Below are 27,475 nucleotides of genomic sequence, written 5' to 3' on the forward strand. Positions count from 1 at the left end.
CTTATAACCTTTGTCTACCACACTTTTCTCTTCTCCCAACTTTTCATTGTGATTAGAAACAGTACTCTGTAAACAATCAGCTTCTTTAGCAAAAGCATTTATAGCTGGTTGCAGGTGTCAGTGACTGTCTGCGGGAAGACTATAAATTCAGCAGTCTCCTCCATGATTGTGTAGGAAAATTAATGGTCATTACATGTTCATGTTAAAAAAAATGAGTTGATCTTCTGTAACTTTATATTTTCCTTAGAAACTTTATTTTCTCATTTTAATTAGTTGCCTCAATCATGAAAACTAAATGACACACATTACTTTGTGTGTAGTCTATATAAGTGTTAGAAAAAGAAATACTGAAAGAGATCATCCTTGATAATATTCTAATTGAATGAATTGACATTTTCCTGAGTCATAAAATGTATTGACAGACCACTCTGCAAATATGTAATGCACATAAGCATCCACTATTATAGTGCGGAGTTGATTCTAAACCCTTATAACTGTTTAGATGACACATTTAATTTAACATGTTTTCAAAGGTATTCATGACCTCAAAATATGTAACACATTTCCAATGGGCTGCATACCTATTTTACCCAAATGGGTAAAATATATTTTGATTTAAATGTAGCGCTGTGTGGAATAATGCATTTTTTTTTTTTTTTTCTCTAAAGCTGTTATAAATAAATTCACATTCCCTTTCCTGGAATCCAATATTTAACAAATGAAAATGATATATGGGAAAATAATAAATGTGAATATCGTTGACGTCGGATTTGTTTTAGGACACAGGGTGGGCTTAATGTTTGGGGTGCCACTTCCATTGAAGTTATAGTTAACTAGAGAGCCAAAAAACTAATTTGTCAAGATGCTGTGTGCTTGAACATCGGATGTCCCTTTTTTCTTTTAAATAAATCAAAAGCTTTTAGGATTAAGGTTTTAGAAAAGGATGACTGTAAATAAACTGTGAAGACAGGGTTATTTATCCAGCTTATTAATTTAGCCTGGCAGTGCTGTCCTGTGCGCATTTCAACGCAGACGCCCATCACTTTCAGTCAGGAAGGTGGAAAAGAAATGCTGCATCCACTTAGCGACTGAGACTCGAGTCATTCTTAAGTCACAAAAACTAAGACTCATAACTTGACTTTAGACTCAAGATTTCCTGAGTAATTTTCTCTTATAATTGGAGGTTAAAGTGTTAATTATTAAAGTAAGTGATTGTTGCGAGTTACTGTAGTACAGGGGTGTCCAGCTCCAGTCCTCGAGAGCCGGTGTCCTGAAACTTTTAGAGGTTTCCCTGGCCCCACACACCTGAATCAAATGGCACAATTAGCTCCTCAGTATGCAGTCAGGTTCTTCAGAGTCCTGCTAATTAACTGATTATTTGACTCAGGCTTGTCAGACCAGGGACACATCTAAAGGTTGCAGGACACCGGCTCTCGAGGACTGGAGCTGAACACCCCTGCTGTATTGGGTACAAATGATAAGTGGTGGTTGTTCTGTTAGGGTTAGTGTTTGCATGACTTCCAATATTTCTCAGCAGTACTTGGCAGTTAAATGTCTGGTTTTATTTAAGGCCACTATGAACTATTATTTAGGCAAAATAGCCATTGAGTAGAGATCTGACAGAGATGAGCATACGGGTGGGTTTGGGGGACCTAAATCGCTTCTGCATTGGGCCGAGTTACTTGGAAAGCTTTAAATGATCAGAGGTATCTTTGAAGAGAGTCTCGTTTTAATGACAAATGCCACAGGATAGTTTCTAGTCTCTGACCTCTTGAGACTTTGGAGTTGTAACCAGACCAAAGAATTTTGTTCCCGGAGCTACTTGTTTTGTAGCAGATAAACACCTAGGTAAAGCTTTTTCAATAAAAATATGTGATCATTAAATTTTTCTGGCAACTAAATTGAATAAAGCCAATTAATACAAAACAAAATACAGCAGATTTAGTTTGTAGACTTCAAGGTAAAAAAACGAAAGAAGAGGCAGTGCTGCAGAAGGAGTCATGCAGACAGAGAAGATGTCTGGGGAGGGTGTTATCAGCAGAGGGCAATTACCAAATGTTTGCTTTGGGTATTCAGGGTATTTCAAAAAGATAGGAGGAGTAGAGATAAGGTGGAATGGAGTGGAGCCAAGTGCCACATTATACTAAGTGGGCGGTTTGCATCCCGCTTCGCTATTAAAGCAATCTGTTCGACGAGGAGAATGACAATGCTGCAGCTTTAGCTTTCTCTAAGTACACAAAACTGCAGTTTAGAACTCGTGTCTATATTATTTTAGCACTTAGGAGTGTGACGCCATTGCTGTTAAAAACGTGTCTGCAGCATAAAGTAACACTTAATGAACGCTGAAAAAGAGCTGTAAAGTACCGCATTCATTCAAGTAAACAACAGTTGCTGTAAGAGCCAAAACATACAGAGAGAAAATATTGTGAATGTTTGGTGCATTTCCTTTCTAAGAGGAAATTATGGGTTATAGGTGTTAGATATGTGGGTGTGTCTGGTATTAATTGAGTCATTAAGTTCAGAGAATACCAACATGTCCAAAATACAATGATGGACATGTTAAAAAAAGCCTACAATAACAATTAGCCTTTTGTTCAGTATACTGGAACAAAAGAAAGACCCATTTATTATGAAAGTTTAAGTACAGTCCTTTGAAAGTAGTTTTTTTCCAGTCTAGTTAGGTCACAACCTAACAAAAGTTGAGTTTATTTTACTGGGATTTACTGTGCTAGACCAGAAGAAAGAAAATGTTAATTATAAAGTGTAATGAAGAGGACATGGTTCTTTACATTCTAGAACCACCCTTTGCTACATTCATCATTTCAACTCTTTTAACCTTGATTTATACCTCTGCACAACCCTGACTGGTCTGATGCATTCTTCGGTGTTCATAATGCTGTTGGTTCACTGTTTTCTAACAAAACTCTCTGGCCATTACAGAACAGCTGGCTCGTAAGGTAACTATTTACTAATTAGGTGACTTGTAATTGCAATTTGTTGCACTGAATTTTATTTGGAGACATCAGAAAAGCAGACAAAGACAAAAGCATGCCACACCTTTCAGATATTTACCTGTACATTCTGTTATGAATACCATTCATTATTTTCCTTTCACTTTACAGTTGTTTACGACTTTGTGTTTGACTGTCAAAATACCTTCAAGGTTTTGAATCATTTTCCAAGTCAGTGTATGAAGAGGGACACAAGAAAAAGAAAATCCTTAGTAGAGTGATGAAGATTCTCAAGCAGACCTTCTTATGCTGCTAAAAACAAATTAGTAAAACAGTCATAATAGTGACTAAAAAGAGAGTCAAGTTAGTAATAATCTAATATTGCAGCCAGCAGCAGTCCAGAGTTAATGTAATTATTGAAGAAGGATAAAGGTTAAAGGTGAGAGTTGTTCCAGGTCTTGGAAATAGAAGGACTGGGTTTGTGTTAGCAGCCCGAGGGGCTAATAGTCTACCGAGCTTCAACAGAAGCCAACTACAACCCACCTGTTCATGTAAACTATTACCTCATATTTTATTTGACTTTCAATTCTTCTGCATTCATTCACACTCATTCCCCCAGAGGATGGTGTAAGTAGCAGAGTTGTCCAACATCTATTTCACACAGGGCCAGAGCTGTAATAAAGGCCCCCCAGAGCTCTTGGGTTCTTGTTATTTCTGAATATATTTCATGCTGGGGTGAGATGAATTTCTCTCTACCCACCAAGCGTGTGGGTGTTTGTGTTTTTATCCCCCCAGGAGTTGCGGCCCACCATGAAACAGTGCATGATTATGGCTTCACTTGTCCCTCCGCTCTCTTCCTGTGTTTGTGTTTGTGTGTCCAGTACCGCCAGTGATCCTGGTCTACCCGGAGACGCAGGCCCAGGAGCCCGGGGTGTCTGCCAGCCTCCACTGCCATGCCGACGGCATCCCAAATCCAAAACTTGTTTGGCTGAAGAACGGCATGGATCTGCAGCTCAGCTCTTCCACACAACTCTCTCTCATAGGTGAGGAGCCATTGATTATTTTAGAAAGTGCTGCGAGCAAATGTGTTTTTCACAGATACTGTAGAGTAGTTGGGTTTAAATTGTTTTGTTTTATTTTATATATCTTTTATTTTTTGGTGAATAATGGAAACGGGATTGCAGGATATAAGTGTTATAAGTGTAAACCAAAAAAGATGTAGAATAAAAGGTGTGTGTAAAAGTCAATGTAGAAATCTCTCTCAACTTTGTGTTTGGCTTTGCTTCACTGATTGGGATTCTAGGGCCAAGGTTCAACCAACTTTTCCAGCTGGGTTCATTTTGCTCCACTGACGACAACACCATATTTAAAAGCAATACAACGCCAGAGCAAAAAGACTGAAAACATAATATCAGCTTTTTATCTGACTGTTTTTGATGTACTCTATCAGAGAAAAGGGGCAGAAAGGAGTGAAGCTTTTCCTTTTATGGCCTAATTCTCATTAGGACGGTTTATTTGCCGAGTGTGGGTCATTACCTATGGTAATAGCCAATTATCAACCCACTGACACTCAGACAAGGGCGCTTGCTCAAGGTTCAGTAGCTCATAAACACTGTGGTGGCTAGGGGTTTTAGATTAACCAACTCGTGTTTATAATGGCACACAATGGGAACCAACTTAAAAACGACCTGTTAGGAATACTCTAAAACAGTGGTGTCTCTGGCGTGATAAGTTAAGTAAATGTAAATTTAATTTATATACATTTATTTGTATAATTACAAAAGGCACACAAATATTGTTGATTTATTGAACAGAAGGATTCACATTGATCCTTCATTCGGCTAGCAAGGACCACCAACACTAGATGGCTGCACATTTCCAGCAGAATGTAAACGCAACGTGTGCAATTTCAGTACTTTGATTGGACTATCCGAGCTTGGGACCATAGGATATGTGCCCCACAGCTGTCTACAGAGTGCGTGTTGGTTTCAGATGTTCGTCATTTAAGCATGTTGATGGACTGGCCCTCAATATCAAGGCACCTCAAGAGGATTTAGCCTACTGAGCTTGTCGGTATTCTGGCAGACTTGATATATAGACACACTTGTTTTTAACTGAATTTTATTGGTAAAGGAATTGGTCTTTTTTACAATATAACTCTATAAAGAACGATAATGTCCCACTTATTATTGTGACATAAAGCCTCACAGCGACATCTGGTGGGGCCAGGCCTCATTGGCCTCACATTAAGAGACTCCACAGCTCCTAATGTTAAAGCAACATTTAGAGCTGTGGCTCTAAATGCTGATGTCATCATCTGGGGTTAGCTAAACTTTTTAAAGGCATAGAGTATTCCTACTAGTGATGGGTCCGGCAACACCAATGCGACGGCGCATGTGTTGAGCTCATAGAGCAAAACCCGTGTCGTTGCGCGTATCGACACGGGAAAGTCACGTGACCGATACAGGAACTGTTTCGTTCTGACTGACGCGCCAAACTGTTTCTGTTCCCTCTAAGCTGCACGCTTGTGCATTCGCGCACAGCAGCGCGCGCAGCAGCGCGCACAGCACAGCTATGCTGCGCAGTAAATAAAATCCAAGCTGAACTGTAAACAAAACTACAACTCTGGTGTGATGGTGTACCACAGTCTCGCTCTGTGAACGCCAGGTGCTGATCGGAGCGCATCACTGATGGATGGGTTGGGCAGACGCCTTTATGGTTGGGCGGTTTGCGCTGTGCGTCTTTGTTCTGAGCGTTGTTTCAGATAAAACGGCTGATCTACTCTGAGTAGTTTTTCCTCCCTTTGTCATTTCCGATTTCAGAACAGATGATATCAGTCAGGTAACTAAACACAGCGCGGGACGGCATTGAAAGGACATGGCAGCAAAAAATTTGTAAAAATAAATAAATAAAAAAGCCAGTCCACAAGCATCCTCGTTCACATTATTTATTGACTGTATCTAAAGAAAAATCTAATATATGTTTAATTCAAATGAAAATATAAAATAATACAATGCAACATACAATGATTTAAATTGTATTGTGTATTGTGGTCATCAAATCAGTGTCAGTTAACTCGGTCAACCAGGTTGCCTGTAGGGATTTTTAAGGTCCAACAGGTGTCAGTATTCAGTGACACAGTATCGGCGCAGTATCAATACAGTTTGCCAATGTGTCGAAACGCTTCATGACGCCTCATCGACCCATCACTAATTCCTATTGTATGTTAATTTCCAAATATAAAGAAATTTATAGAAATACAGGGTCTTACTTTTCACATACAGCAAATAAAAGTAATTATTCTAATCCTTATTATCTTAGTATAAATATAAGATCTTCTTTACTGTCAGAGCATTTTTATAACGTTTTAATGCAATGTTTGTAACTGTCCAGTTTTGACTGTATACAGTTTAGTGTGTGGTGTGTTGAAAACCCGCTTAACTTGAAATACTGCTGTGAATTATGTTGATGAGCAACATCGGTACCCAGGGGTCAGTCTCTCAGGTAGTGTTTCTGAGTTTCTCATGTATGAGGTTGATCCAGATATTCTGGTTTCGTCCCAACAGTCCAAAAATATGTTTATGTTGGTTAATTGGAGTTTTTGAGTTATCTTTATGTATGAATGTGCATAAAAAAACGTGCATTACGAATTGTTTGTGTCACATGTCGTTGTGTTGGTACTCTAACAGACATGATTGAAATCAGATTCATGGATTATTTTAGCGTAAGTTTTTCCCAGCTTTAAGTATGATTGTTCATCTTTCTCCCTTTAGATGTCAATAATGCTCTGGACACTTTTTGATACACAGGAAATCCACACTTGACTGTAATTGAAGGATTTTTGGTGTGATCAACCCTGTCTGAAAACCAACTGCCTGGCCGCCAAACAATGTGATTGTTTTCTTGTTTCGTTTCTCCTCTGATCAGTGAGTGTGCACCACATGTAAGCTCTACAAGGTCGTGTTGAGAACAACACTTCTCGGTGTGGATGCTGTTTCTGATTGAAGAGGAACCAGTTATTTGTAGCTTCAATGAGGTGTTTAAAATAGGGTCAGATGAAGCAGAGAGAGGTAGCAAGCCATTTAAAGTACTTCTTGATTCTGAGATCATACAAGTTGCTAAATGTTAGAAAGTTCACATATTATTATGACCTGAGGGGAAAAAAATTAAAAAATTAGATGAAAAAGTGGATTTTTAAGGCTTTTTAGCTCAAGGCTCATAAAAAAATGTTGCATGACCGATGACATAATTTGTGGATAGGCGTTGATCTGTTGACATGGTAACAAGATACTTCCTGGTTGCAAACTCGCTTTCTCAAAGACAAATAGACGGATTAAACATGGCTAAAAAGTGTGTGGCTTATGGTTGGTCAAATACCAACAAGGGTAATGTCTCTTTACACACATTTCTGAACCCAAAAAGTCCCGGAATTCAGTTCCCCTGTGAAAATCTGTTCCCCTCTGAGTCAGGAGCGCTGCAGCCAGAGAGGCGGGGTTTCACGGCGCTTCTGATCGGTTTCTCGGTAAAACAACTCATATAATTATAACATTCAGTTTAATCGGCAGCTGTTGTTTACAAAATTGTAAAATAAAAATAAATAAACGCTGTCTTCAGGCAGCTGAAATGTCCATATTATCTCCTCTCCTTCTCACTCATCGCGCAGTGAAGCGGAGAAATCTCGGCGTCATCACAGCAGCCTGCTGAGAAGCGACATGCTCTCTACACTAGCTCTCTGCACGGCGCTGCTGTGCTGAGAGGTGTGAACGATGCCAGACAATCGAGCTTCAACGAGTTGTTTCCGTGTTTACATCCGAACGATCAGGATGACAGTGATTATGAGCACCAATTCCAATTATACATTAGCAAACCATTCCGTTTATTCTCCTAAAATGTTTTTCTCAGACTTACCCGAGTCGTAACAGACGCTTGCGCTGTCTTTCGTGTTAAAATCATCACTTTGTGAATCGCCATCTGAACTTCTCGTGGTGTACTTCATTGAACTCTCTGTAGCGTAGCCTGGGCAACGCCCACAAACTATGTCATCGACCCAAATTGTGGATTTTCAGCCTAGCGGTTGCCGAGGGACTATTTTAAGTCTTTAAAAAAAATTTTAACGGCGCAGTCACGATCTTAATGCTACATTTTTTTGAAAATATGGTCACTAATGCATGTATTTCCGAGTTGGTCGATCTCAGAATCAACAAGTACTTTAAAGGGTTTTTATATAACAGGTCAGGAAACGGCTGTTTCATTCAGCATGGAAGAGCAAAACATTCAACAGATAACAGGAAGGCTAACATGAGCACAGCAAAGTTGCTCTTTTTTATTGTTTTGAGCTATTAGACTTTGATCTGTCAAGGAACATGTTGGTTTTAAAAATAACGGCAGCCCTTTAGAAATCGCAGTTAACAGTACACGTTATCTTGTGTAATACACTTGAGGACTGCTGCTTTTCAAATTCTAGCCATAATCTATTATGACGTGACAAGTTTTGTTAAGTGGAAAAACATCACTTCTGCTCTTAATATAACTGAGTGCTTATGATATTTTAGTTATTTTAATGCTATTCTTATAGCCCTCTCAATCATAATTCTCAAAGTAAAAAACACAATTATTTGGCCAAAAATCTGTATCAGTGGGTCAAAGCTATACTAGAAAGTGATCATTAATCTGCCATAATATTGTTATCTGTGCGTCTCAGATTCTTACAGCCATTTATTAGTTTTGGCAGTTCCCTTAATTTTCTTTCATCCTGTTTTAGATCAGTCCTTAAGAGATGACATCTTTCTTAATCACCACGTGACACAGTTGGATTAGGAATAGGAAGTTCTTAAATGTTCCACGAATTGGTGTTAAAAAAATTGTTGAAAATAAAATACTTGCAATACCTTTCATAGCTGAAGGATCGTGCCGGTCTTAGAAAAACCCAAGTGGTGTATTTATCTGTCAAAACAAGGAAAAGGTATTTAGTTGTAGAGATTTTGTGCTATTTAAATAAATCTCTGAGATAGTCATCATTAATTTCACAAAACAGGCACAGAATTCATCATGCATCAGCAGTGATAAATTAGCTTGACATTGTGCAACCTTTGATTTACATAACCCGTGTAGAAATATCATCTACATGGGATCATCTTTTCATTATATTTTCACTAATGATCCTCTTGTATTTCAGCTCTACCTCTATTGCTTTTATACATTTGTGCTTTTCCCTTTTTCACAGAGCGAAATAAAGCAAATGATTTATGAACTGAAAGAATTGCATAAAAACTGAGCTAAAAGGAGCTTTAGAGAACAGAAAAGATAGGGTCGTAGCAGAAGTATTTGAGTTCATTAGACAAAACTTTTCAAAAGCCTCTCTTTACTTTACAAACACGAACAGTCTGGATTTACCGATTAATTTAATGACTGCTTGACTGTTTTATATAATCCATTTGAGCATAATTATGAATTTAGCTAATTAAAGTGATGTCTTACTCTATAAAGCCCCACTTTGATTTAGTTTTCACTTCAAAGAATTGCATGTTTTTCTTTGACAAGAAAATTATTATTCAAATCTAAAGAACATTCCATTAATTGGAATTGTTTTTATTGTCTGAAATGCTATTTTGCAGCCCACTATTCATAAATTATAGGTTTGAGCTAATCGTAAACATGGAGCACAATTTGTTTTTAAGTGAGTGGTTTAGATTTGTCTCATAGATGAGAATGTTATAACTAAACTATAAGGTAGAGCAGCTTGAGCATTAAAAAAAAGAAATAACTTAGTATAAAACTGTGGGAGGAAGATCCATGTGTACGTTTGTTACAGAACCTATTGTTGTTTCCATCTCTTTCATGGCAGAGATGGAAACTCCAGCTTTCTGAAGACAACATGACCTATGAAAGCTGCACTCTGATTTAGCCACACCTTGTGATCCGTGCAGGTTTACAGGAAGGATCAGAGTGCAGCTGCACGGATCATCACAGAGCTGGAGGCTACAGCTAACAACAGAGTTCGTCTTTGATGATGACCTTTTTTTCTCAATTCGATCTACATCACCTGCCACTAAAAAGCCAGAAAAACAATGCAGTCTTGTATAGTATGATGGAAAAGGTGGTTTACTATGATGTTCATATTTTATACACTTTTTGCCCAATCCACTGAAGAAGCTGTACAGTCAGTGAATATTTTCTTTTATAACTCCATTAAATACACCTGTATACACCATAAAAAATCAGCTTGATATTTTTGCTGCGGGTGGAAAGCATCCTAAACATATTCGCCCTATTCAGTCGAAATCCAGCAGGGCTGCAAGCAGAGAACCTGTTTTTGTTTTTACTATGAATAGATGTCACTGACATTTAGGAGACCAAACTTGTTTTTTTATCACCATAAAACTGTCTGCAATGTAAAACTTTCATGCAATGCTCTATTTACCAGGACTACAAAACAACTCCAATTTCTTACATGTTCCAATCATTTATTCAGTCTGTCTTTGAAGATTTAAAAAAAATAATAATAAATTCACATATCCATAAGTATTCAGACGTTGCTCAGGTGACTCCTTTTGCTCTTAACTCAGAGATTTCTGCAATATGGAGTCTAGCTGTGGTACATTGAGTCGACTGGATATGATTTGGACCAGGACAGACTTGTCCAAGGTATCACAATTGAGAGCGTGTATCAAAGCAGAAACCAAATAATGAAGTCAAAAGAATTGTCTGTGGACTTCCAATATCAGTCTCCGCTAAAGCACAAATAAGGTGAAGAATACAAAAAAAATAATATTTCAACAGCACTGAAAGGCACAAAAGGCAATGTTTCTGGTCTCCAATATTTAGAATAGAATAAAGTTTGGAACCACCAGAACCTAATACATTCCACCAATGAGACTATCACAGTAGAGTGGTACTAGTCATTTTCAGAACTACACCTCTGTGATGAACAGACCAGGGGAATAAAAATGCACGATTTGGTCTGAACTCTGCGTGCATTTTCAGAGAAAAACAAGTTCTGCGTTTCCACATAATTAATACCATCCCTACTGAAAAGTGTGAGGATGGTGGCGTCATGTTTCTTTAGTGGCAGAAACTGGGCCAGTATTCCACACAGTGTGGGATGACTGCAGTCAAATACAGAACCATTCTTTAAGATGCCTGCTCCATTTTGCCCTGAACCTCAATTTCTCTTTTAACATTTGACCTGAAGCACACAGCCAAGATAACAAAAGACTGGCTTTAGGAGGAGTCTGAATGTCTCTGAGTGGCTGAGCCACAGCCTGGACTAATATTCAATTGAACATTCCTGAAAAGACCTAAAATGGCTTTTTACCAACACTGTCAATCCAGGTTTGCCGAGCCTAAAACGATTAGCACAGAACCATTGTGGAAATTAACCAAAAGCAGAAACGTATAGACTTCAGGCTATTTTTGCTCTCAAAGGCGCTTATGATACCTGGGTAGCTACTTATTTCTTAAATTCTCTCCAATTAATTCCTTTGCACATTTTTCTTGTGAAATGGGTTGTGTGGAAATTTTACTGAGATATGAATTTAATCTCTTTCAAACAATGCTGTGACATAATAAAATGTGGAAAAAGTGAAGCTCTGAATACTTTCCAGATGCACTATAAAAGGGTCTTACATTTTACAGTGCATCAGTTTATCACTAAAACAGAAAAGTAAAAACAAACTCTTTTATGTGAGCTTAAAAAGAAGAGTGCTACTTTGTTTGTAATGTTGTGCTTTGTAAACAAAAGCAGAATTATTATACTGAAAGCATGACTCTTTAAAAAGCCTGGTGACTGTAACGTGGTAGAAAAAGTAAGTTTTATTACCTTTATAGCCAAAAATTGACTTTAACTTGATACTGTTTTAAATTATATTTTTCTGAATATTTCTCTGTTGAATCAGAAATCTAGAATTGTTGACAAGCATCCATTGTTCTTCCACAAGTATTCACAGTCGAAAGGACATGATAATTATCACAAAGGTGATTATAGGAAATACTTTTATTTATTGATCTGTATTACTGCAAACTGAGAATTATGCTATATGTAACTAACGTAAAAGTACCAGAAAAAAAAAAAAACAGTTCCCAGTTGCACAAAGTTTGCTCTTGGTTTGTCAATCAGCAGTGCGAATCTGTTGGTGTGAGGTGGCAGAAAGACGGAAGTCTGCAAGTCTGAAAGGTAATCGACCCAGTCCAACCCCAGTTGCAGTGAAACGTCTCAATTTTCTAAGGATGTGGATGCAGTCGGGAAGTGTGAGCTGATAATTAACCTTCTGCAAATGTGTGCGGCCAAGAGCCGATGACAGAGAGAGCCTGGGACACGACAGCTGCAAGCCGATAAACAGAAAAAAAATGATTTGCTTAAACAACAAATAAAAGAAAAAAGAAAAATGGAGATCATGAAAACTATCATCTAGTTGATTTTATTAAAAAAATAAAAGCGAAAGAGGCATTGGATATTTAAGACGATAATACATTATATAAAGCAGGGCCTTAATAAACTAAACCAAACAATTTACACAATGCGCATCATAAATAAAATATTTACCCCACAGAATAAATGTATTTGTCAGATATTCTTGATACTTATTTGTGTGATCTGGCTACAGAGATTTTTAGATTACAGCCAACATTGACAGTAATTACAAAACACACACACACAAGATACACGTTCCAAACTCTGAACATTAATATGGCAAAAAAAAACAGTCAATACTATCCAAATCATAATCACTTGTGAGCTAATCTTAGCACATTTTTAATTGCATCTCTTTCATTTTCTGGCGCTCTGGTACCAAAATATAGCCCATCCAAATTCTGAGAATACCCTCTATTATCGCCACTTGCTGGTATGTTTGTTTCTCCAAACCTTTGTTCTTGCGATAGTTTCCACAAGAGCTTGATGTGCACAGTTGGCTTTAGTTGCTCTGTAAGATCCTGTGGACTGTTGCCTCTCAGCAGACAAGGTGCTTGTTGAGTGTGATCCATGAAGCAAAAACTACGTATTATTTTCAAAATCGGTGATAATTGTAAAAGTCGTGTAGTGTGTCCCCAGCTTTACTTGGCCTTGGTGTGGCGTTATCACACGTATTTCAACATAAAATAGTGATATTGTTGTGTCCATGTTTGTTCATGTGGTTTCATCGAGGTTATTCCTATGATTTTCCACATTTTCTGTTGATGTTCTAGGAATCACACCAGGAGCTAAAATGATCCATATTAGTCCTTTCTAAACAGCTATAGCAGTGCAATTGTGGTTCATCAGGTTGTGTATATTGCATTAAGGCCGAACATGGTGTGTTTTGGTGCTAATGAGACTATTTTCTAAGATGATGAAACCATCGCTGCCTCCGTAACTTTAATAAGCAGCTTGGGTTTATAGTTTATAAGTTTCTTCTGCTCACTTTACATAGTTTTGTATTAGCATTATACCTCCTTGATTATGAATTTGAGAGACTTGCTCTGAGCAATATGTCGCATATGCAACAATCTTAGTTTCTAACTGTAGTCATTGTCCGAGGGTGTTATTTAACACAATCAACTCTATTAATCCATCAACCCCTGCTCTGCTTGATCATCAGTCTTTGTGTGTAATGATTTTCTTCCCTTTTTTTATAGACAAAGTGGCATCTGTTAGACATCTTACTGTCTCATCTACTACTGTATAATCTCTCTGTTGCTCCTGCTGGTTGAGCTTTATTTTGAAGGGTTTGAAGCAGTTTTTAGACAGAATTTTGCAACATATGAGACCTGCAAATTGTCCTCTTGACTGTCCTCCATCTAAACTGATAAGAGGTTTTTGTTACCGTTTGCCCTGCTTTCCTGACCTGTTAACTTTTTGTCTTGGCTCAGGAACTATGCCATTTGGTTTTAATGTTTTATTTAATTTGAAATCAATCTGTAACTTTTTTGCTTTCCAAGGTTTTAGAAAAAACTGAATGTTTTCAACTTCTATGTTTTCTAAAGAGGAATACCATCTTTGAAAATGTTCAGTCTGGCTTTAGATCAACAGAGACAGCTTCGTTAAAAGTATTTTAAGTATCGTATTTTAATTAAAACCTCACAAAGTTCACTCATAACCCCTGTTCTATATTCTTTATGCTGGCGTCATATTCCTTTTAGATTTGATTTCAAACTTTGAATGTCCGTCTTTAAATCTCTCAATAGCCTCAATGTCCTTTTTTATGTATCTGAACTCTTAAGTGTTTGTGTGCGTGCAGTCATCTTTTATTGGATTATCCCAAAACTAAGCTTATATGCGGGAACCAGCTTCCTTTGGACCTTTGTGCCATATCTGAACCAGGCCGTTTTACAAGCAATTTGAAGAAGCATTTGTTCAGAAAGGCTTTTAATGTTAATTGGCACATTCTTTAACTGAACCATTTAGTTGTCTGTGATCTTTGAGTGTTTTATAATTTTGTTTTGCGCTTTGGTCTCCTTATTTGGATGTTTTAAAGGGCTTTAAAAACCGTTGAATGAATATTTTCCTTTCGCTTAGAGGTCAAACACAGTTTTTCACCACGGTGCCTGACTCAATAGAATAGTTTATCTGGTCAACATAAATGGATGCCAACACTGAACAAAACATTTTTATTCTGGAAGCCAGTTCTCTGTAAGAGACTGTATACAATAGAGAACGCACGATTTATTGTGTCTTCTCCTTATTTGCTCTTTTCGTAGCGAATAGTAGCGAGCTCTTCATTGCGAGTGTGCGTTACGAAGACACCGGCGCCTACACGTGCATCGCCAAAAACGAGGTGGGAGTGGACGAGGACATCTCATCTCTCTTTGTTGAAGATTCTGCCAAGAAAACTCGTAAGTCAGATTTTACTTTTTTACTGTAGAAATCTATGTAAAACTAAAACTTTAAATGTGTCTGTGTGAAAAAGCAGTTTCCAAAAATGATCACAGATGCTTGACCATTTTAATGAATGGTAATGTCCTGTTATTTTTTTCTATGGCACATTTAAGAATAAGCCTGACAAAAAACTTTTTTTGCAAAATTTATAATAAAATGAAATAAAACAAAAGCAAGCAAATAAAATAAAAAAAAACAAGGTGACACCAGATCATAACAGATCTGATGGAACTGAAACATAACCCAAAAACCCTTGATGTGATTTAAAAGTCTGTCGACTCTGCAGCAGTTTAAATGTTAGGTGGTAAGTCATTCCAGAGTCTTAGATCTGTCACTGTAAAAGCTCAACAGCCTCTGTGTTTTAATTTAGACCCTGACTGCACTGAAAGCAACTGGCAGGCTGATATCCGTCTTCGATCTGTCATGCATCTGTACGTGAGGGGGCATATATCTCAGAAATTAATTTGACTGATTACAAAAATAAGTGTGCTACTTCAATGCTGTGCAAGACAGAGATGACAAATCTTTGAATGCACTCAGTGTAGATTAGCATATAGAAAAACTTTAATGTTTGTGTTTTTTCTAAAGCAAGAGGGAGCAGATGAAACCCTGAAACGTCTAAATAATGAATATGAAAACAAAAAAACAAATGTAGTGAATAATTGGACCAACAGAGAAGCAGCAAACCCCCTTTCAGATTCTGCTAAAGTACACAACCTCTGCTATGTCATGTCACAATACAACACCAAAGGTATTCAAAACAGAAAATAATGCAAATGTCACACAGAACTAAACAAATGTTTTTATTTCCACATTTCAAGAGCGGTTCGTCTGAGACGATTCACAACTTGCAGATACTGAATCCTATGAAGACAGCAGCCTACACAAGTCTATGACAAACAAATCAATACCCATCAAATAATAAAAAAAATCTTAATGGACAAAAAAAGTGCAATTTCTTAACAATAAAGATGCTTACAAGTGTTCCATGAAATAATGCATCTTAGTTTAATAACTCTCAATCATTTTAGGTAAGTTACTTCAAGCTATGCATATCGAGCAATAAGCTGAAGAACCACAGCAGATGTTTTAAAACTCACTTCGATTTGGTGCTTGTAAAGCGCAATCTTAAGGCATTTCAGATGGTTTATGGGGCTTAAGTTTAAGCACTGATCAAGCCAGCCAATAAAAGTCAGAGGTTCGGCAATTCACAAACTCCAAACTGAACAGCAAATATGTTCCTACTCAGTTAATTCAAGCACCGTCCCTGTGACAGCTCTGAGTCCTTCATATATCTGGGATTTCTGTGTGGGAGTGGGGTAGAGTTAAGAAGAGTCACAGCTCTGTAGTAGAAACTGCTCATCAACCTAAATGTGTGGGGGCATGGTGTCCTGCAGCAGCTGTGAGAAGGCAGGTTGTCTCTGATGATGCCGGAGGCCTTCCTGGTGCAACAAGTCTGGTGAATGTCCTCCATGTACCACCACCATGCTTGTCAATTTGTTCTTAGGTTTAAAACTCCCACCGTGACTCTTCAAAAGTTTTAAAATAATAGCAAAATAGCTCATTGAAAGGTGTTTAATTCGGTCCAATTGGATCTTTGTTGGTTAGGACATTTCCAGTCTGTGGTGATGTAAAACTCACAGAGTGGTACTAGTGTTGTCTGACCTTAAGCCCACTAAAGATTTATTAACTATACTTAAAAGTGGAGTCCTTGGCAGGGAACTGACAGTTTACATGAGCAATACCAATTCTATCAAAACAAGTAGCGTTAAATACTACTGGAATAATACAAGAACCTTGGTGATTGCCACAAGAAGCAGTGCTAGAGCTTCTAATGGATATTTATCTAATTTTTGGGGGGGATTTCTTCTTAGATTTTGAACCTGTGTGGAATAAACAAAATGTGCAATAAATTCACAGTTCTGGTTTTTATGTTTGACCAAAGTCATCGTATTAGGCTCATCATGAGTCTGTGCAAACCTGGGTTCTGAAAAATAATCAGAAGCCTTGAAAAAAAATTTTGAATGTATGTTTTGCTTTTTTTAAACTCTGCATTCACTGTAGAATCTGAAGCGCAGAAATGCAAATTTATCCATTTCTAATCCTGTTGAACACATTTAGGTAACATCCAACAGGATCAAGTTCTTCAATCCTTTATAGAGCCAACCATAAATGAATAATTTATTTATTTATAAAACCCTTTTCATAGGCATACTCACAAAGCACATAAGAAGACAGGAGATCTGAAGACATAAGACGTGAAAGGGCAATAGAAATAAAAACATGAAAGAAGCCTATAAAAACATGCATTGGAATATACAAACAGAGAACTACTAAATACAGTATGTACCCTAGGCAAAGGCCTGAATGAACAGATTTTTCTTTTAAGGGTTCTTTATTCAGTGATTTTAAGGAAACACAACTGCAGAGGCAGATTGTTTCACATCCTTTGGGCCACGACCCGGGAGGCCTGATCTCTTTTAGTCCTTAATCTTGTGCAAGGAATGACTAGCAAATTCTGATTTTGGGAACAAAGAGAACAAAAACAGGATTTTTAGTCAAGAGTAAGAAATATATACTGGCGCATAATAAAGCTAACTTGCTTTTTAGGTGCTGCATTGTCAGAATATTATAGTAGTTTTCTTAACCTTGTTAAAATTAGAGCTGCGTGTTCAGTCTGACCTGCAGAAACTTCTGCCTCAACAAACTGTTGCTGTCAAATACAACAAACAAAAGATACAGAATCCCGATCGTCAATTTTCAACTATGTTGATGAAATATGGATCCATCACCCAAGCAACAAGATTATGGAGACAGCCAGCTGACTTGATCTTCCTCTGCAGGATAGTTGACTAAGCCTTCACGATGGGCTTGATCAAAGTCTTGGGTTAGAGTCGCTGCTTTTCCACATTGAAATCAGTCCGTTGAAGTGGTTTTGACATCTGATCTGGATTCCTCTTTCCTGGGCACTTTTCCATAGAGAGTCTTTAATGAGATAGTTGATTGAAAGATGATGCAATACTGATGAAATATAATTGCTTATTTTACTTCTCTTTAAAGCACCAAAGTTTTCCAGCTGTTCTTTTGCATTGTTTTAAACAAGCACCAGAGTAAGTCCCATGATTGACAAATCCAAATTCCAGAATAATTCTGGACCAATACAAATCATGATCAGGACATACTGATTCAGTAGTTTATATGATACATAAACCCCTATTTAGAAAGTACGTTCTTAAAGAAAAAAAGAAATACAACAATAATTTTCTGCAGGAAATGCAGGTGATCCGAAGGCACAAAAAACTGACAGCCGGCCTGCTAAAACTACTAAATCTGGGCTAATAGTCATTCATGGCCAGAATGACACTTGTTGAAAAGTCAGTGTATGCACAGACCCAAATACGCATACTATACCGAGAGCTGTCATTACCCAAGAAGTAGACTGTCACATCATTAGGTCAGTTACTGATACACTGTGTGGCACAGCAGCCATGTTAGAAGCTAAAAACATGTCACTTGAACATAAGAGCTGATGTTTGTTCAACAAAGCAAATCCCTTTAGGCCAATCTCAGCAGACCTCAATAAACTAGGAAGGTTAAAAATATTATGTTTAGGGAAATTTAGACCATTTTGTCATTATTTGTGACATAAAAAATAAAACATTTCATGTGGACTGCTTAAATGTGTGCAACGATCTTACTGAAAACAGGCTTTTGAAGATTCTTTTCAGCAGATTGCATCACTTTGACGAGATAATGTTCAGTACTTAGAGAGATTTAATTAGACATTAATTAAACTGAAAAACTGTTGGCGTGTCTTCACTAAGAAAAAATAATAATCTTATGAGTTAGAAGAAAACGCGTCTGTCAACACCAGTGAGGAGCAATTTGCAGCTACAGCATATGTGTAAGCTAAGATTAATTAATCTTTTTTCTTTCTTTTTCCCCCCTTGTTTTCTGCTCTGCTCAATGGCCAACTCTGCAGTTGCAAACATCCTTTGGAGAGAAGAAGGTAATACATTAGCAGTCGTGAGACATCTTTGTTTGAGAGTGCACTTGAAATTGTTGTAGGCTTGTTTTGCAGATTGGAGCGGTCTGCAGCAGCTGCTGCATATTTGCATGTGTTTGTGACTTCTAATATTTGTATTCAGATGACCAGGAAGCAAATACATAATTCTACAATTGTCTTTAGGTCAAAAAAAGTGATTCAATTCATGTAGACATAGTGTGGTGGCCATTAAGAAAACAGCTTTGTGGTTATTTGGTGAGGAACATTGCATCCTTAATTTTATAAATACCCTTTAACTGCTGCTGTAGAAATCAGTACACATTTATTTTGATTTATACACCCTGTATGGTCAGTTGAATTAGCCAAAGTAGGGCAATATTACCAAAAAAATTTAAATTAACTTAGCTGTCCTGGTTGCTGAATCTGAACGCATAAACCTTCCTAAGTTGACATGCTTCTATATGGAGTTCTTACTTTGAAGCAGTGTTGTAGTCAAGTCACTATGCCTCGAGTCCGAGTCCAGGTTCGAGTCTCCAGTGTTCAAGTCCGAGTCAAGTCCAAGTCATTTAAAAAAAATCCGAGTCGAGTCCGAGTCAAGTCCACTACTCATCCGAGTCAAGTCCAAGTCGAGTCACTATTGATCCAAGTCAAGTCCTTATTGATCAAGTCGAGTCCAAGTTACGCACTAAAGTAAGCATAGCCTACATGTTTTTAAACTAAAAAAAAAAAATCCACACTCCACCAAAATGCACTAATAATTTAGATATTAAAATCATACACCAGATAATATTCTAATGACATATTAAAATTATAGCCTGATGATATTAAAAAAAAGTCGAGTCATTTTCTCAATTTCCGAGTCAGAATGATCTGAATGTAGGAGTCCGAGTCCAAGTTCGAGTCATCAGTGCTCAAGTCCAAGTCAAGTCACGAGTCTCTAAATTTAGCTAATGACTCGGACTCGAGTTCGAGTCTCGGACTCGAGTACTACAACACTGCTTTGAAGACATTCATTGTTTGAGAGATCCAGATGCACATCCATCTGAAAGTAGCCACATTTTTCCACATATGTCAGCTAAATGCATTTCATGTCAGTCTATAGATGTGAAGAAATAAGGCGATGATTGTGAATCATCTCGTACTTACTGTAATATCTATAAACCATGTGCATCGCTTATGATGTGCTTAGTTTTGTGTATTACATGTGTATGAAGGGTGTAGAAGTTACTGTGTTCAGACTAATTTACTTTTTTTATAAACTCACAATCTTGTTATTTTTTCCAATAGTGATTTACTAATTAAATCACTATTTAATTAAAGGTGGCTGATCTTTGTGGGTTCATGACAATAACGTTGTTAAAAAGGCTTAAGGGTGAACATTGTTTGCAACAAACACTCCAAGAGGCAAAGGATAAATACCTGGAGGAGCCCTTCATGTGAAGCATCTGTCCTGCTGTGGGCCTGTTTCTTTTCCAAACCCCCTTGGAACTTTGTTAAAGAGTGCATAGCAGGGGTGCATAGGTCCAGTCTTAGAGATCTACTATCCTGCAACTTCTAGATGCATCCCTTCTCCAACACACTTGACTTTAAATGGCATACTTCCCTTGTCACAATGTCTTTCAGCTCTGCAGAGGCCTTGTAATGAGCCATTTATTTTAGTCGGCTTTGTTGGAGAAGGGATGCATCTAAAACTTGCAAGGTGGTAGCTCTTAAAGACTGGACTTGGGCATCCTTGTTAAATGGCATTATTTACCAAGGATGCCAACAACTAAATTAATTTTTTAAGGTGCATAATACAAGTTTTCAAGTTAAATATTTATTTTCATTGCATGCCCTTACAATTGCCCAGCGTGTAAAATGAGTTATCCTATATGTACCACAGTTGCCTCAATGGGCTCCATTTGTCAGTTCATGAGAGAGTGGTTCGGGCGGGATCCTCTGGGCATGTGCGTGGGTGACTCTTGTTCGCCTGGCTACTATGTTGAGTCTCCGCCATAATGGATGCATTAGTGAGAGAACACGGGTTAGGTTCAATATTTATAACTTTCCTTCCTCAGAGGACATCACGCTTCTAAACAAAAGACTTGTGCAGTCGCAGCGTCGAAAGCTATTCCTCTTCTTCCACGCACGTGCACAACACTGGTGTCATTTCAACTTGTCGCCAGAGGGGGCAGATGTCTGCAGAAATCCTTGAACTTAAGCTTTGCTGCTTTAAGTTGCAATGTTCACACCAAAGAATCTTCCAATTAGTCCAAATCAATGTGTTACATCCTGGTTTAGCTAGATATTGCAACATATGTGCTACAAAATCACACGTTCAGAAAAGTGATGCTGATATTTACATAAAGCCATGCAGCTTTATATGCCATTTAAACACAAGGCAGATGGTTGATGGGGTGAAATTATGGTTCATTTGCTTTCTCGGGCCATGTGATGTATTAATTTAGGCCACTGTAGCAACATACGAGAAGTATATCCACAAGCAGAGAATTTGATCTTCGCTGTTACAATGGGGTCTAGACTTGTCTTTGACAGTACCCTTTGAAGGCTCTACACACTGTCCAAGCCTGTTAATATGATAGCTTGCTAACAGGAGTGTCCCTCAGGCAGACATAGAAATTGAAATGTCCATCACAAATGTCAGATATGACTAGAGTGCCATTTTGAGTCGCTCAGATTGTATTTGTTCTTTTTAAGGCGACATTTTTGACATTATTTTTTAGCTTTTCTTTCTTGTCCTTCTTTAGGGTTGAGTGTGGGAAACATGTTTTATGTGTTTTCTGATGAAGGCATCACAGTCCTTCAGCCCAGTGAATGTGAAATACGGCGACATATGAAGCGGACGGAGAGGATTGTCGCCACCTACGTAAGTACATCTGGATGAGAAGTGCATCATGCAAATTATTCATCCTAATTGAACTTTTTCAATTTCTGTCACTTTACAACCGCAAGCACAAATGTGATTTATATAGATTTTATGTTACATGCCATCACAAAGTAGTGCATGGCATAAAAAAATATGACGGGATTTTGCATTAAGCTACAATTACTCTCATATCTTTAAATGAAATCCAATGCAACCAATTGTCAGAAGACGCGTAGATCGTAAGTATCTCATCTGCCTGTGCATAATTTAATTTCAGTATACATCTAGCTAATCTGAGAAGGCCTCAGAGAGAATAGAGAACCTGCATAATATGAGTTACAGCAACATTTAATACCTCTTTGGGATTAATAAAGTTTTTTATTGACTTAAATTGAATCAAAAGCTAGTTTGACAACGTATTGGGGGTAAAACTTATACATACCAGTTTTTTTCTGTTTTCATTTTTTATATATATATAAAAAAACAGATATTCTCTTCCCTTCAAGTCACAGTTATGTACTGCCTTATGCTGGTCTTATCGCATAAAACCCCAATAAAACAGATTGAAGTTGGTGGTTGGAGCTTCAAAATGTGAAGAAGTTTGGGAAGTATTAATACATTTGCAAGGCCCTATATGAAATAGAAAATGAGACAGCAAAAGAGAGATTCAGACTTGGGGTGTTCTTATAAACTGAATGATTTAAAAATCAGGTTTTATGTGAGAGGGAGAAAGTCATCACAATCTTATTGGTAAAGGGTCTTGCACACCTATAATAGAAAAAGATTGTGGAAATATAGCCAAGGCTCCAGATTCCCTTCTGCAAACGAACAGAATATTGATTAAATCTTAAGACTTTGTGTATTAAATTAGATCAGCCTCAACATTTTCTCCATCTTTCTGTTCACACATCTTTAAGCAATGGTTATCCAGGCCAGTCCAGGGATGACTTCTACTGTACACCTTCCTCCTGCTGTCAAAATGGGACTCTTTGCTTTGCTAAATATAATGGGATTATTTGTGTCCATTAGTCAATAGCTTCCAACAATACAGTGTATATAGTCCATCCTAAAGACCCTTGGGCTTTTAACCCACTGGATAACATCCATCTCCAAAAGCAAGAGCCTATAAAAGGTAAACGTTTCTTGTTCCCTAGGGATTTGGGTTTTACAAGGGAGTGTAATTGTATTAAGGATCAGTAGTAACCCAATAAGCCATGTGTTAGCCAGTTCCTGCTATAAACAGCTGTGTCTGTACTTTGTTGAGGCAGAGAGGATTTGGACACACTTGAATCCCATTGTTGGTGTGTGGTCCTGTTTCTCAGTGTTTGTTGAGTTAAAAAAACAGAAGTCCACTATAGTCCGAGCCTGTGGGTCAAAGGAGAAAAACAAAGGTGGGGCTGATTAAATCAGGGGGCTTATTGTGGGTCACATGGTTATGTTTCAAGTTAGAATTTGATCAAGGTTAGTGTTTTCCATTATGTTATGTTCATGACAGTTGCCTTAAATGAAAACAAAGTTGTGTATGGTCCATTTAGGCTATGTTCACACTACAGGGAATGCGACCCAAATCCGATCTTTTTGCTCATATGCGACCCATAATGGTCTTTTTCACGGCAGTGTGAACAGCCCAATTCCAATCTTTCACTCCCTAAGAAAATCTGATTTGGGCCACTTCCATATCTGGTACTAATTCGGATACGTATCGGAGTTTTTTCCAAGCGTCAACAGTCTCTCCGGTCATGTCACATTTTATCTGTCTTTCACGTCACTCTCCTGTCTCTGAAAGGTAACTTCACCATGATAAAACATGGTGACAATAACAGATTACTGATTTTTGATTATCATTACACATCCACACACAGCAGTAGCAGTTAGAGTTCCATAAAAGACCACTGTCAATAGCTTTACTGCTTTCTTCTTACCTTATTTAGTCGTGCTATGATGTAGTCTTAATATTGTCGGCTCCCATTGTGCAACAGCTTTCTAATAATAGCAAGGAGAGATGCCGGCCAGTATTCGCATTTTTTTTTTAACAAAACTTTGTTGAACACTCTGAATTGAGTATCAAGACCTGCTGTGTGAACGTAGCTTTAGAGTTGATGTATGCCTAAGTGACAACCATAAAAGGAATGTTTGTGGCTCCAGGGTAGTTGTTAGTTGTGCCCAGGTCAGGATTTTAAATCTGTGTTCGAGCTTCTAAATAGATCAGACATGGTTTTAGGTAGGTTTTTAAGGTTCCAGTTATCAACTTACTGTGTTTATAGAAACCTTGTGGAAAACAAATTGGGATCAGATAAGAATATCCAAAGTATCATAAGTGCAAAATGTTAATTGATAGATTTTGGGATATTTCTGGTAAAAGTGAAATGGCTTTTAGCTGCTCCATCAATGTACGCTTTTATTATGAACCGCAGATGTAAAGGTGTGCTTTATGCAGGAGAACATTTTTTATGTTTGTTTTAAGTTTTGGAAGGAAGGGTGTCATTCTGGATTAACCTGTTTTAAAGGAATCAGATATCCAATTTGAAAATATAAAAACACAAGTCAGCCATAAGATATTAATAGTCTAATAATATTTTGTAAAAATTTTCTTCAAATAGACAATATAGATGGTGATGTCTGTGGATCTGTAGCAGTTATTGATAATGTTCCTCTTTATATATTATCAAAGGCTTTTTTTTCTTCCAGCACTTAGTTTGTGTGGCAGGATTTAGGATATTCTTTCAAAAGAAGAAAGTGACAAGATACTAGTAACTAACTAGTAATGGTGAAGTTACCATTTGCTTATCTGCGCTAAAGGGTAATTTCACTGTGTTTAAATAGTCCGTAATGCATTTGATACCTTTTAGCTCACCATCTAAAAAACACTGATCAACAAAATCAAAGCAACACTTTTTAAATCAGATTAAAGCAGCAAGCCAATTAAGCGTCTTGTATATTGATCTGGTCAGTTCAGTAGCAGAGGAGGTTGCTTATCAATTCCAGATGTTTTGGTGTTAATGAAATTAATAAGTGCACCGAAAGGGGCAAAGATGCTGCTGCAAAACACAAAAATGTTTCCATGTTGAAATCACTGATTAATCTTATCTGACTGTTTTTTACTAGTTTTGGTTTTGCAAAGGGTCAGTATTACTACTGCTTAAAGTGATACCTGGTCTCTACAGAAGCTGCATAGGAAACACAGCTCCTCTAGGTAGGCACATTAATACCTGTTCTGGCCTTTACCAACCTTGGAGCACGTACAACTTTGGCTGAATAGCCCGGATCAAACAGGTTGATTTGTTGGCATGCAAAGTGTACCTTCATGAATTGCTGTCTGAACAATGTTTTGCTGTATCAATGTAGAACTCACTGACTGACAAGTCCATGTCGAAATATTTACATACATAGTCCTTATCCACTCTATTAATGCCAACTTTTGTGCTCCCTTGATTGCCCTTTGTAATAATTTCTGTTCTGCACTGTTTTTTTTTTTTTCCTCAGGAGGAGATGTGCCCTAAAGGTGAGGGGGTGTCACCCCAGCGCTGTGTGTGGTCTTCAGCAGTCAACGTCAGGGATAAATACATCTACGTGACCCAGCCCCTTCAGAGCAGACTACTAGTTGTCGATATTCAGGCCCAAAAAGTGGTTCAGGTGGGTGACGCAGCTACCAACTGCATCTGGAAAAACAGATCATAAAACTGGTTCATAACTAAAAGTTATTTAGTGACTTGTTCAATAACTTATTTGGTGAACTGTAAGAGGGAGTGAAAGGGACATGAAATATACATTTTTAAACAACCGCCTTTGGGCATTTTAACTATAAAGAAATGGCAGCTTAAAACTCTTGCTGTTAACATAAATGAGTCCCTAACAAGTTTCAAGTAGTTACTGCAATGTTGATTTGTGTGTGCACCAATAAAAATGAGTTTACACCGTTTATTCCAAACAAATTTTATAGTTATACAGTAAACATTTCAGTGATAAGAGGAAAAAAATGGAGATTACACAGTTATCTCTTTAATCATGATGAAAAAATTGCAGTCAACACTATTTATCATTTCCCCTGTCAGCATGTCTATCAGCTCTGCAGAGGCTTAGTAACAAAGCAATTATATCATTTAGGTGTGTGGAAGAGCTGTTTATACACACAGACCATTTTACTAATGAGTGGCTCTGGAAGTCAGTTGGTTTGCACTAGATGTATTTAGTGGCATCAGGACAAGGGGGGTTGGAAATACATGCACAGTGCACTTTATATGAAACATTTCAATAAAATGCATAAAGGATGCACTACTTTCTGTTGGTTATCACATTGAATACACTGTAACAAGACAAAAATTGGAGAAGTTCATGGAGTATTAATGCTTTTTGCAATACTTTTAAGCTGCTATTGGTGCTGTACCCTGGTGCACCTTGACCCTTGTCTTTAGCTTGTCCTTCGTTTAACCAAGAAGTCGGAAATTAAAGAAATACAAAATATTTATGTCATTATATAGTTCTTGTCTAGGCCACATGCAAGGTAAAATAAATCAAATCTACCTGAAGTGTTGGAAACAATATGCTGCCCAGGTGGGTGCTGGCTGCTTTGTCATTTATCTTGCCTGTAACGGCTTGTTTAGAGACTGAATCCCTCAGGCCCCTCCGAGGGTCAGCATCATTTATACTGAGGTGCAGGAAGAGAGGAAATTGGCCTAACTCAGGCAAAGGAGGTGGAAGAGAAGAAAGGATATGAGCCCAAAGCCTGAGTAAGAGACAAAGGGAAAGAGAGATACCCCGCTGTGCAGGTAGCAGTGCAGAAATGTCATTAATAAGCCTGTTAAATGGCCTTGTTATCCAAGTAGGAAAATAGGAACTTAAGGCAAGGAGGGATTAGGAACAAGTGGCCTGAAGGCACAGACATGTAAAGATTCGTCCACCTCGTCCTTCCAGAAGGTTAGCACTCCCAGGCTGAGCAGTAAACGCAAGCCATGCAGGTGGCAATGTGTGACCATTTTTAATTTTCGTCTTTTTATTTAGAACAAATTGTGTATTTGTTTAATCTATTTACGATTTTGTGTTGTTTTTTTTTAAATAACCTTCACCTAACCCCACTTCTTTGAAGTATGATCAGACCAAACTGAAAATCATTTTAACAAATGTAAGATTGTGTCTTGATTACAATTACAAAACATAGAAATACTTTCAAATTCAAAGGTGAAGCGGAGTGCTGTGGCACATATGTGCATAAAGATGTTTTCCTGACACTTCGTTACAACCTTCATCATACTGTGACCCACCAGCTGCCCACTTTCCTGTTTTACTCCATCAAACACTGGAAAACCACTTTCCCATCCTTCATTGCCCTCTCTCTGTGCTCCTGCCCCGCCTCACTGGCCTCTGGCTGCAGAGGGTTAATGCATCCTCCATTCTTTTTCCACCGCCTTCTCCCTCACTGTTATCTCAAGGCACAATGGTCTTTAGAAGCAGAGAAGAGACAGCAAATTCCCTTATAGAGGATCCATCACCAGAAAAGTTTAAGGTTAGAAAACTAGCCATAAAAAAGAAAGAATATACTGATATTTAGAGATCAACTTATCAGACTTTTGTGGCCCATTTTTGGTAAAGGCTTGGCTTTTTAAATTAGCTTTTCTCCCTGTGCTTCTGCAAACTTAATGTTATTTGCTGATCCATTAATTAGTCAACTTTGAGTCTGTACTCAGTGGTCAAAATGAGATTTGGGGTTGTCAGCAGGGCCTGGTACTAATCAGTATTCGACATCTACTAACTGGAAAAAGATCCAATTCTTTGAGTTTCTTTCAGGGCCCAGAAAGGTAAAAAAT

The 27,475-nt window shown here is 37.8% G+C and overlaps 1 protein-coding gene across 1 annotated transcript in view; it reads left to right on the forward strand.

Annotated features, from left to right (window-relative positions):
• Positions 1–25,352, forward strand: part of fstl4 (follistatin-like 4) — a 150,490-nt gene extending 125,138 nt beyond the window's left edge. Inside the window, exons 7-11 of the mRNA XM_036134026.1 lie at positions 3,833–3,994; positions 14,625–14,759; positions 18,785–18,811; positions 21,556–21,674; positions 25,158–25,352. Coding sequence (XP_035989919.1) covers positions 3,833–3,994; positions 14,625–14,759; positions 18,785–18,811; positions 21,556–21,674; positions 25,158–25,352 — 638 coding nt within the window. The remainder of the gene's footprint in view (positions 1–3,832; positions 3,995–14,624; positions 14,760–18,784; positions 18,812–21,555; positions 21,675–25,157) is intronic.
• The last annotated feature ends 2,123 nt before the right edge of the window (positions 25,353–27,475 follow it).

The sequence above is a fragment of the Fundulus heteroclitus genome, unplaced genomic scaffold (genome assembly GCF_011125445.2).
Source record: "Fundulus heteroclitus isolate FHET01 unplaced genomic scaffold, MU-UCD_Fhet_4.1 scaffold_72, whole genome shotgun sequence".
Taxonomy (NCBI): Eukaryota; Metazoa; Chordata; class Actinopteri; order Cyprinodontiformes; family Fundulidae; genus Fundulus; species Fundulus heteroclitus.